Source organism: Phalacrocorax aristotelis, chromosome 2 (assembly GCF_949628215.1).
Source record: "Phalacrocorax aristotelis chromosome 2, bGulAri2.1, whole genome shotgun sequence".
Taxonomy (NCBI): Eukaryota; Metazoa; Chordata; class Aves; order Suliformes; family Phalacrocoracidae; genus Phalacrocorax; species Phalacrocorax aristotelis.
This window is the reverse complement of record NC_134277.1, coordinates 23,218,229-23,230,764: the sequence shown is the minus strand read 5'-3', so window position 1 is coordinate 23,230,764 and position 12,536 is coordinate 23,218,229. Positions and strand designations below refer to the sequence as shown.

Sequence of the window (12,536 nt, the reverse complement as noted above, 5' to 3'; positions counted from 1 at the left end):
ACTTGCACATAGGCTAGCTTCTGATCATACTAAAGTTAACTCTTGTGTTTGCACTGCTAACCTGAACAAATGGGAAACTAAAGTAGATCTCTTATTCCTGCAATTTCATAGAGGAATTATATATTTGAGGCATTTGCACATCTAACCAGTTCCAGTTCTGTGTGTCAGGTTTGATTTTTTTTTTTTGCACCGAATAACCAAAAATCTAAAATAAGCATGATAAAATAACCAAAATCTATCTTTTTGGAGATGAGGGGTGATAAAGAAGTAGAATTTCCTGGGTATTCCCTATCTTTCTTTCAGAATATGCAAGTTCTGACACAGTAGTAACCATTTGTTACAATCTCTGGCCTATTGACTTTTTTTAAATTTTATTTTTAATTGACCATAATAAGTAACAACAGCAGTTACAACCTCCAAAGTCAAAAGAGACTGACAGACTGATGACTGACAGACTTTGTGTCCACAGAGAAGAGGCAGTGAAAAGTTTCAAAACCCCTGGAACATTTTTCCATAACCGAAAAAGAGTGAATTCCAATTATTTCTTCAAGCCCTCCCCTCTGCCTGGAACATAATTTCAAAATTTCTATACTCTAAAACAAGCAGATGAGTTTAGACACCTTAGAGATAAATTTCTCTCATTTATCTGTTCCCTGTACTAAATTATGATTTGTCTTAAAACCAGATGTAGACCTATAAATAACATTTCAGGCCTATTATGCCCATTAATGCTCCACAAAAGGGATTAGAAAGAGCACTTTCTGCCTTCACACCCAATACTTACAGCCACATAATCTGATGAGCACTTCCAGTGTTCTTCAGTTTTCATATCATTAAAGGTTAGAGTCACACGTCGGCCTTCTTGTACTGTGATCCTCCATTCACACACTCGATTATGTGGGTATAGGTTGGGATAGTTGGGTGAAGTAAATGTCCCAACAGGGGCAGTAAAATCCCCACCACATGCTGAAATACCCAAATATTGGAACACTTCTTAGAGTAAAGCATTGCTTATAGAGTTACAGCAAAAAAACATCAATAATGCAAGGAAAAGAGATCCTGAGTGCTTGATTTGCTATGCCTATCCTGTCCATATGTTTGTCTAAATAGCTAGGTTCCTGCCAGTCTTTATCACTCAGCCATAAATGTAGTTGAATAGTAATTGACCATAGCAGCTCCTTTTAGTTTAATTATTAATATTTCCTTCTCTGAAGGGCTGATGACAGGTTTCAGAAGCCTGAGTGACCCACAAGCTTTGATATGAAGAGATACAAGCCTCTCACTGTGGCAGGATTGAGACATTTCAGATGACTGGGCAGAGCTACACAGAATGAGCGGGGTCTTAGAGTGGGTAATGATGAAAGATGTGTTTTTCCTCTGATGGTTAACAAAAGTAGACAAGAAGCTTTCAGGGATTTTAAGCAACACTTTTTCAGCACAGTTATTTTGTATTTTTCCTATCTTTGTTATGAATATCAAATTGTGCTCTGAAGAAAGGACATTAAAGGTCTTGGGTATAGTATGCATTTTTCTTCTGAGACTAATGGTATAAATTTACCAGCTCACACTTAGTTTCTTTTTAAAATACAGAGATACAGTTTAATGGAGTGCAGTAGGAGAGTCAGTCCCTTTCCTCACACTCACACTGCAGAATAATCTAATCTGTGTATCCACCTGCATTAAATTTTTACTGATACAGTTTCTCTTCTATGGTTGCTAACAGAGTCCTAGAAGTGGAATAACATTCTTTTGGAGTTTGTTTCCCCCTCATTATTTTACTGCAGAAGCAAACATGAAGAATAAGGAGCTTTCAGCTGAGCTTTTAAATGATCTGGAAGGAGTTAAGGCAGGAGATTTTTCAAGACCACTACAGCAAAGAATTTCTCAAAAAGTAGCCATATTTTGGCAGGACAAACATTGAAAGGGCACTAAAGAATGTGAAAGGGAAGTGTGAAGCAGGAATGTTATTAGTCTTCACCAGGGTAGCTCTTTGAAATCATTGTGCTCAGGACAAGAGGCAATGGGCACAAATTGAAACATCTGAACACACAAAAACACTTTTTGCTGTGAGGGTGGTTGAACACTGGAATAGTTTATCCGGAGAGGTTTTGGAGCCTCTATCCCTGGAGACATTCAAAACCTTACTGGCCACTACGCTGGGAAACTTTCTGCACCTGACTGTGCTTGAACAAGGCGGTTGGACTAGCTCATCTCCAGAGGTGCCTTCCAACCTCAATGGCTCTGCAGTTCTGTGATTCTGCTTAAAACCTACTGGTTAAAAACCATTGGTTTTAGGGAGATTTAGCAACACTACTCACCTCAGAGGGACAGAATAACATAAAGGAAAATCACAGCATTTCTTTACCTTCCTCCTCATCAAAAGGGATGTGGAGAGGATATGTTAGGACATCCCTGGACTGATTGCTGGAGGGAAAAGGTGTGGAAGTGTGCGCTTCATTTTGTGAGACCTACCACTGATGGCAACATCCATTATAGCAGAACACTGCTTGCATCTCAGAGTTTCAGCTTGGCTAAGTAATGATCAGAGAGCTGTATTCATACTTCCTCGAGAGTTCAAATTTAAGAGCAAAGAAATACACACCACTCCAAGAATAAGTGACCTACAATATATGCTGTACTAGTGCAGTTACGGTCAGTGGTATATGTTGCTTCCCTGAAAGTAAGTTGCAACCTTAGAAATCCAACCTTCAGTACTGGAATCAAAGCGCAGTCGGAATCCTTGGGCATTGACTGATCCATCAGTGACAAACTTGACATAAGCAAAACTGTCAGAGGTGTCCACAGCATCAGGGAGAGTATTACCACAGTACCTACCCAACAAATTTCCTGCAAAAATTAAATACAGAAAGACAAAATTATATCAATATATTATTTATATTTATATTCAACGATCACTTTCCAATTTAACTGAACAGGCAGGAGTAAACTAGTAACATCAAGTAATTGCTGGGAAATAGAAGGGTTTTGTTTGCTTTACTTTGCTTCAGCAAACAAGGCAGATGGAAGCAAATATTGTACATTGAAAAGGCTCACTTTGTACCCACAGGGAAACGCTTTCAGGAACCTCTGGTGAGGTTTTATAGTAGTACTAGGGAAGGGAAGACAAACACTGAAATAATTCTCAGACCGGAACTGTTGTATTCTCGGATCTCCACAAAGTCATTTGTGCAGTTGGAGGAGTTTTGAATATCTAGGCCTTCTAGGCTGATGGTAAGATAGTGGCCCCTGGGACCCTGCAGAAACCATTCACACAGCAGGTTGTCTTGATAATGAAGCTCAGGATACCCCGTGCTTTCAATGATGCCAGTTCGTCCTATCACTGTCCCACCACAGGCAGCTGCAAAAGGAAGAACATTGCTTGGTTGACTGAAGGATCTCAGTGAGATCACCTATCTCCTAAATGAGACTTAAAGCTAAGGCACAGCTGGGTTGTTTGTTAACTCTAGTAATAAAATCATAGAATGCTTTGGGTTGGAAGGGACCTTTAAATATAATAATTTCCCTAATAAAATAGGAATTGCCTTCCAGTTAAAAATCTTCTGCATTCTCCTTCTAATTCAACCAGTCCTAGTCTGGTTTGTGGTTTTTTCCACACCCCTTTCCACTGCAAACATCCCTTCCTCTCTGTCATATCCCTTATTAATTTGAATAGACTCACAGATTTCAAGGTCTATCTCTAGTCTCTACTCACATCCATATTTATCAGATGATCTTGGAAAGCTGTGTCAGATAATTATAAAGAAATTTAGTTTGCTACACATGGATCTAAATTTTTTATGACTGACAAAAGTTGACAGCTGGCTTGGGCCTACGGCTATGGCTCAGACTCCTCTTCTCTTTCCTACAGTCCCTTGCTGTTCATATTCCACCCCTTATGATGCCTTGGTAAGGGATCAATGCAGAATTTGGGAAACAGCTACTTATTTTTAATTTTTTTTCTCTGAAAACTAATTTCTTGGTGGTACCTGCAAATGTAAGTTTATAATACTAAAGCTTACAGCAAATAATATTCCCAGGTGGAATTTATTAGATTTTACTGTGTATTTGGTGTGTCTGCTAGTTACAATCTTTTTGTGGCAATGACAGTTCTATTCATATTGTCTGCTCTTCAGAGTGATTAGTGCTTTGTTCCAGGGTGACTGGTGTACACCTGAGATACCATAAATCTGTTATGGATAAATACAAATTGTGACTTTGTCTACTAATGATATTTTCTTGCAAGTTGGTTCAGTTTTCACATTCTGAAATATAATAGCGCACTGTATTGGATTAACAAAATTAAGCAAAATTCTGTGTAAAGCAATATAGTCCACTACTTTGCCTTTGAGAAATTAACAGTCCTAGACTTTCCTATATGAGTGACACTAACATAATAGCTGCTATTCTTTGAAGATTATTAAAATTACCAAAACAAAAAAGTAGCATATTTCTGAATTCAATCAAAGACTATTTTTAATTTAATTTTAAAACTTCGCTAGTGCTTTCTAATCCTGTTTTTGCAGCTTGAGAGCAAATACTTTTAAAGTATTTCTTTTCCCAGCTGACAAATAATGGTTCTAACTGTTCATTCCTTTTTCAGTCCATTGTTGTGCTGCCCCTGTTTGTCTAGCGGCATTGTCATTATAGATTGATTTACATTTACATAGAGAAGCTCCTAATTTGTTCTTGTCCTGCCAACTCTCAGCTGATCGTTGCATTCCCCTTCAGGATCCTGCTCATGAAAGTGACACTAATTTTGCATGCTGAAAATCAAATCATGTTACATGACTTTACCCACGTCGACCTTTTTTTCTACTGCCCCTTTGATAATTGCCTTTGACGAGAGGTTATCCAGTCTTTGTTTCCACTGCTGCAGATCTATGAGCACTTTCCTATTCCTATTTCCATAATTTTCACCTCTTGCTGGTGCAGAACATGCTGGTGTTAACCCATGTGATGATTTTGATGCCTTAGCTCTAACACTAATTGAAAGAGGCACATATCTGTCAGTGCACCTCTTAGGCATGATTTAAGCCCTGTTACAAAAGCCTGATACTTGAGACCAAAATCTTCTTTAAAATCAGAGAAAGTGATAAATGCAAACATTACCAATTGAGTATTTAGCATTGAATCCCACGTGAGTGGCACTGCTGTCAGACTTGAACCTCAGGTACATGACAGATCCTGAGGATCTCTGCAAGCCTGGCATCAAACCTCCACACAGCTTGGCAATGATGGGGGCAGTGGAGTCAGCACCATTGCGTAGCTCTAGGTAACTGGAAGTGCAGCTAGGAGAGAATTTTCTGTTCAATGTATAGCAGTAATGGCTTGGAATCATTTCAGTACGTCCACAAAGCCATGAAGCTGTAGTCAATTAGATCAGTTTCCATGCAGAGTGACCAGGACAGAATCAACAAGTTCATAATCGATTATGGTTATACAACATTTGAATCAAAAGAAGTGCTAGAAACATTGAGAAAGATTCATGCCAAGCCCAGCCTATGATCAGATCAGATCTGACAGAAGCAAGTCCTAGGGAAGGGTAAGAACAGCACTGATAAAATAGTTGTGACAATGTTTAATATGTATTTTTGGCAGCATTCAGATTCAGCAGATATTCCCTGTCAAGTCTCATTGATGACTGTTGAATTAAAGAACAGATATAAAACAGACAAAGGAAATAAAAGTCAAATCTGGGGACTTAGGTGGGCTTAGAAATCCCCAAAATATCTTAACTAACAGCTTTGCCTTTGGAATGGTACAGCATCCTGGGAAGCCAGAGAGAAAGGACACCTTTGGGATTCTCCACCCTGCATCGTTTTTCCTGGATATGGTCTTACAGGTGAGGGTCACCTTTGGCATATAGTGGTCCAGCCCCAAATCAATGAAATTATGTCAGCTGGAAACTAGGCCTCGTTTTGTGCTTCAGACAGGGTGTGCAAAACATGTAGACCCATTGCAAATCAGCAGATGGGCAATGGAGGAAGGAGACAAACTGTTGTGGTGGTAATCCATTGGACTTAAAACCACTTGGGAAAATCTGAATATGAAAGGACTAAAGGGCACAGATTTTACAGAAGGCACCTTTCTATGATAGATGCTTCCTCTCTGTCTGTTATATTAATCTATATCACACACTGCAAAGTCCTAGGAATGTATACCAGTGACTTGAGAGCTTCAGTGATCTCTCTCAAAAATTTCCTAATCACTTTTGATTGTAAATCTGGAAGTGCACTTTGGGAGGAATTACAGAAAATATCAGGGAAAGAAGAATCAGAATGGAGTCTCTGAAGAAACACAGGCAACATAACATGGATATATACCTTGGTGAAGGTTCAATGTAAAACTGATCTTCGAATTGCAGCTCTACTGCATGTCCATTAGGAGCAGTTATTGTCCAGACACAGTCAGCATGCAGGGGATAATTGCTCGGATAGTTGGGGGAAGATGTATATCCACTGGGGTTGAAATCATTGATATAAATATTCCCTCCACAAGCTAGGAAAGAAAAGATCGCCAATAAAAAACAACTTGTTAAGGAAATGGGTGAGGCATCAAAAATATGAGCCATCACTATATTCCAACACAGTTTCCTTTTGGTGTCATAGTTACATCAAAACCAAATGTATTTTACTGTTTACTGTGGGAAAATATTTTAACGCAGTAGAATCCTATGTTCCCTGTGCTCCTGCTTACCTAGTCCTCCTCATTTCCCAATGTTCAGGGCCCTGAGTTAAACAGCTATTAGTTCTTCCTTGGATTCCTTCCAAACCAGCAGGAAACGTATTTCTTGCCTTGTTCCCACACCAGTTCCCAAGAGCGAGAAAGCCTACAAGTCAGACCCATCAATGCTTCTGTGAATCATTCCCTACTTCTGCTTTCCAAAAATTGAAATGTCTGTTTGAGACAATAACGAATGTGTGTGAGGAATGCTAATCAGAGCAAACATGAGGATTTTTTCAGGTCATTTATCCTATAAAAATATCTCTATTTTGACCAGAATCTTTCTGTCAAAACCCCCCACTATGTTCTAGCAATACTGGTAAACACACAGTTTTAGTCAGGTGTTCTAAATTGAAGTGTAGAAATACTATTGTACAGCTTCACCTATTCCCTCATGATTCCCCCTTCATGAACCCCCTACTGTAATGCTAAGAATGATTATTTGTGGCAGCAGGGAAAAGTAGGCACAAAACAAGCACTTGGAAATTTGAGTAGATTGACAGGTTGCTCTAGTTGTGTTTAGCTACACTGTTTAACAAGAGGTCCCCGGTGTCCCTAGTGGCATGTGTCATGAATACAGTGGAATAACTGCAAATGCCAAGTACCTGATTTACCCCTGGAACCTGAGCCTCCATTTTCTTCACTCTTTCAAAAATTGTTAGCTCTGGCAGGGAATGTTATTTTCTCATCTGAGAGAAAAACTTGTGAAAAATGTTATCACCACTCTCAACACACCAGCCTAGGTCATTCCTGACATAATTTAGCACTTGCATTGGGTACTATATGTTCAAAATAATGTTTCTAGGGTTTGCTTTTTCTTTTCCTGTATGAATTATGACATCTCTTCCTGACTATAGATGCTACTTCCCTGCCAAAGGGTCTGCCATAAGTTTAGCGTTGTTTTGCTTTAATATCTCCAAATTCCATGACCTGGAGCTGCCTCTCTTTAAAAAGGAGAAATGTGAGAGTAGGATCAGAAGTCATGCACCAAAGAAGGAAACAGGGCATTTTTGCAGATATCTGATTTTGACAGTGTCAGGACTTATAACAACTACCTCCTTTAAGGGGACAAACTCCAAGTTATATCTATCGAGTTGCAGAACTTACATTTATCTCCTAGACTTACCTAGACTCTTAGCCTCATATTTCAGTTTGAATCCTTGACCCTCATTCCTGCTGTCAGAAATGAAGTGGACAAACAGCTGATTGTCTGTGGTGTACATGGTAGAGATGGGGCTGCTTCCACAAAACCGTCCATTCCCTCTTCCAGACACCAAAGGTGGGGCAGCATTATCTAACCCATTCTTCAGCTAGAAGAAGAGAAATTGCTAATGTCACTCAAGCAAACAGCCCTGGAATGTAAACTTTGAGCACACACCATCTTAAGCCTCCCAGCCATGTGGGAAAACAATAACCAAGCGATTCATTAATGCACAGCAATAAATAAGAGAGAGAAAAAACATCTGTGGCATTTCTCTTTGGTATTTCCACCTCCTGACAACCTGGGCTGCCTTACTGACACTGAAATCTGTAAGTTTCAGTAGCTTTAATAGATTTGAGGATTGGGTGACCTAGCCAATAACCTCACCTCTACATAATCTCCAAGGCTGCAGGAAGCATCCTCACTCTTAACCTGGAAAGGCTGTTCAAAATGGACAGCAATGATAAATCCAGAGGTTACCACTACATGCCAGGAACAATTCAGATTAGGAGTATAGTCTTGAGGATAGTTGGGAGATGTTATCACGCCCCTGCCTGTGTGCAAATAGCCTCCACAACCTGAGAAAAAGGAGTTGAAGCAAAGAAGAAAACATGAGTGTCAACTATTCACATATTCACTTAGAAAAAAAACACCTCCTAAAAGGAAGATGTGACAGGTAAAAGCAAATGTTGAAGCAAGTGTATGAGGAGTTGAGGGGCATAGAGCAATGCACACAGTGAATGATCTCTCAAATACAAGCCAGTGGATTGCAAGATGACACACACCGAACATCTTGAGTGTGAGACTCAGTTCTCAGACTTAACAGCCAAGTAAGCAGGCAGCTATGCCAAAGATCTCCCATGGCATGAGCAGACTGTTACACTGTCTGAGTACATTGCTTCTAGCCGTGGACCAAACCACTGTCACCTACTCAGGCTGCCAGTCAGAAAAACTTCCCCTGGCTGCCCATTGTTACCCTAACCCCTCCCTTGATGCCTCAGCCCATTCAGGAATCTGTTATCATCCTTGGGTGCATGTGGAAGGAGTGACACTGGAAACTGGCGAAATTCCTGCTGGAATTTACACAGTTTTCTGTATCTGTCTCTCTGTGTTTTGTGCCTGTGTTTTGAGTGATTTATTTGCCTCTCTTAGCTGGCCATCCTTTCACCCTTCAGCTGAGCTGTTACAGACTTAGGCATATACTTTTCTTACTTCTGAAATGTGACTGGTCTGGTTGAATCATGCTTTGTTGTATTATATCGCTGGGAAAATAGCAAATTTTACCTTTGCAGAGTCAGACATTTATTAATGCACATTCATAAGATTTGAGTAATTGGCCTGTATGATTAATTAGATTGTAGACAGCTGTTAAAAATTCCAGTCTTTTCTTTCCTTACCCCATTGTTAGCAGCAAGGCAGACATTTATCTGGGGGAGGAGAGAAACAAATCTTACTTTTTTGATAAGAAGCATTAAACCCAGCTCCAGTAACGCTTGCATCTGATATGAAGTGGATGAACATTGCCTCTCCAGTTGATCTTATTGGCCCAGGAGGTTCTCGTCCACACAGAGTAGCCAGCACTGGAGAAAGACTAGTGTCTCCTGAGATGAAAAGAAGAAATACTAGTGTTAAAACTAAATCAGTTCATGTCTGCCTGTTGGTTGCTGTGGTTCACATTTTCAGGCAGATACTATTCAAGATCTTTAACCCCTTAGAGAATGACAAATATTTTTATAGACCACCAAATATTTTGCTAGTTTTAACTAGCAGAATGTCTTGGCATAGAGGAATAATACTGATTTAGAGCATGTTCCCATTGCGATCTAGATTGCTTAAGCTCAATGGACATGAGAGTTCCAGGTACTGGGACTTTGGGTATCTATTGCATGCTGTCAGGGTAGGGTAAGCCTGGCTTCTCACCATCTTGGATAATAAGTTTGTCATAGTTGCATGTGCTGTGAGATTCTATGTCTAGGGACAGGATGCTGAACTCCACAGTGGATCCAGGAGCTCTAATAAGCCACACACAGTCAGCAAAATTTCTGTAATTCATGGGCCAGCCCGGTGAGAAGAGGAATGAAGGTGTTTCTTCAGTTGTTACAGTCCCTCCGCATGCACCTGCCACGTACAAGACAAAAATGAAAGCATCCTCTTTTTAAATTGAACACTCCTTGTATATTTTAAGATGATAGTCCTATAATTAAGCACAGTGGGGGCTCAGCGATGATGTGTGCAGAGTCAGAAAAGCATTTCTTCAAGCATTGTTTCGGTTTGGACTGGGAATACAAAACCTGAAAATCCTGACCTATCAGGGTGTTCCTGTGCTACCTGGTGCAGCAATGATGTGACCTATTTTGCCATCAGTAACATCTAGCAAAAGACCTAAGAGCATCTACCACAGTTTAACGCAGGTTACGCGTCAGAAAGGAGTGGTGCATCCATAACCAATAATACATAAACCATTTAGACACTCTTGAAATTGAAGTACTTTTCTTTCTTCACTCCTAATGCCTGTGCTATAAGTTTAGATCAAGATGGAGTCCTTGCTGGGATATCCAGTGGCTCAGTGCTCTCCCTGCACATAAAGACATTACATACTGCTACTATCCTGCAGAGCCCCAGGATCCTTAGTCCCTCTGTCCCCAGAAATCTGCCATCAGATTTAGGAAAAAGACATTGCACTATGTCCTAGTTAGTCTTAACTTTCTCGCATTGAACTTCTCAGACAAAAATCAATGATACCAGAAGCATATTCCCTCTCCTTCCAGGAGCTATTTGTCAGAGGTATGTGATCATACTGAGCATATTCTCTTTATTTATGGATATCACATGCATTATAGTGGAAGGTGTCATATCACAATAGCCAGTGATTTAAGAACGGTATTTCAGAGGGATACTTTTTCATGAAAGCATATAAAATATTTAGCTTTCATGAAATACCTGTGTAAAGAAAAATGAGCCTCTATCAACATGCTTATTTTTAAAACACTGTAAAACAGTATATCTGACAATCCCTCAAAATTGTTTTTAAAAGCTATTAAAATGCTTAATTGAAATGTCAGTGAAAGCTTTCCCTCCATTAATAGCCAGGGCTTTCTCTTGTGGTGAGGTTGGCTTGGAGTTTTTTGAGTAAAACTCAGTATACCACTGGCTATATCACTTTTAACTGTGCAACCCACTGAAAACCCACCTCTAGCAATGGTGTGTGTAACAGCAGAAGCATCCATTGCATACCACTCCAAAAGAAAGCCTTTTCCAGTCACTGATGAATCTGACTGAAACTGGATTGTCATTGAACTGCCAGAGGATACAAAAGAAGCAGGGTCTGCACCACAGTATGTTGCAATAGGACGAGAATGAATGGTGGGCCCATCATAAACCTGCAGAGAGAAGGAGAACGGTGCCGTTCCTCACACAGGCAGATTTTCATCCATCCCCATACTCAGCACGTTTCCAAGGAGAAAATTACCCTCTTTAAATGAGTGAGGGATCTTTGAGCAAATCCCACTTAGAGAGAAACCTGTCTTACAAAAAAACAGAACAAAAACTCTCTTTCCATTATATACTGTTAATTGTGAAGATTTCACAGAAGAAGGATCTGAATGGAAGCCATCAAATTCAGCTCATTCCCCATAACAGGGCTGCTCTTTGGGGGCATGGTCTGACCTCCTACATTAAAAAAGTCCACTGGTACCATCTTGTTCCTTGCTGAGGGAAAAAACAACACTATCTGCAGGAAAAAAAGGCATTTTTTTTCTTCCTCCCCCCCCCCCCCCCCATCCCCGAGGAACACATGTATTTTAAATTACATCAAATAAATATACAATAATATTATTTTCATGTTATGTATTTATAAACCAAAATCTTGGCTGGTTAAAAGATGCTTCCCTTTTGCCACCTTTCAAACCTATTTCAAACCTGTTCTTTCTTCTTCTCCCAGTAAAAAATGTTCAGTAAAGAAAGCTAGGAAGTATTAAATAAACATTAACATTACACTGAAGATCTGATTCTTGAGTCAAGTTAAAGGTCTACCCACTACCCTACCACAAACCCACAGATTGTCTGACTGATTTAAGAAACTCATTTTGCTTTCAGAGGGACAGGCAAAGGAGATGCTGTTAAAATCTGACATTAGATGAAGGAAAAAGTTATACTTCCTTTTTGAACTAATATTAAATATGGATCTCAGTGAATTAATATTGAATATACTGAATACATTGAACTAGTATTGACTTTATTTTTCCCAAAGATGAAAGAAAAGGATAGTTATTGAATCAGCTGGTTAAAAAACAAAACAAAACAAAACAAACCCCAGACAACAAGAGATCTACTTTATTTAACTAAGCAGTTATGTTTAGCTAAGTTCAGAAAGTTGTTGCCTCTGTTGCTCCATTTTGCTAAGCACCACGCGTGCTGTATTTTTTAGCCTGGTAAAAAGGCTAGACTGTATTACAGGAGGGTACAGAAAAACAAACAGGAAGAAAGAGATACCTTCCTACTGCCAACAGCAAATTATTGATCCAGAGAGAAAAGAAGGTCCAAGTAAAGGATTGTTCCTCGTAGGATTTTAAAATAACCTTATTTTTAGAGGCACTGAGATGTTACTGTCACC

General features: G+C 39.6%; 1 protein-coding gene across 1 annotated transcript in view; it reads right to left on the bottom strand.

Annotated features, from left to right (window-relative positions):
- Positions 1-12,536, bottom strand: part of CUBN (cubilin) — a 156,338-nt gene that overhangs the window by 48,615 nt on the left and 95,187 nt on the right. Inside the window, exons 39-48 of the mRNA XM_075082729.1 lie at positions 11,115-11,304; positions 9,845-10,042; positions 9,379-9,525; positions 8,312-8,502; positions 7,850-8,033; positions 6,324-6,498; positions 5,110-5,288; positions 3,149-3,358; positions 2,707-2,847; positions 785-966 (exon numbers count right to left, since the gene is read on the bottom strand). Of these exons, the coding sequence (XP_074938830.1) occupies positions 785-966; positions 2,707-2,847; positions 3,149-3,358; positions 5,110-5,288; positions 6,324-6,498; positions 7,850-8,033; positions 8,312-8,502; positions 9,379-9,525; positions 9,845-10,042; positions 11,115-11,304 (1,797 nt within the window). The remainder of the gene's footprint in view (positions 1-784; positions 967-2,706; positions 2,848-3,148; positions 3,359-5,109; positions 5,289-6,323; positions 6,499-7,849; positions 8,034-8,311; positions 8,503-9,378; positions 9,526-9,844; positions 10,043-11,114; positions 11,305-12,536) is intronic.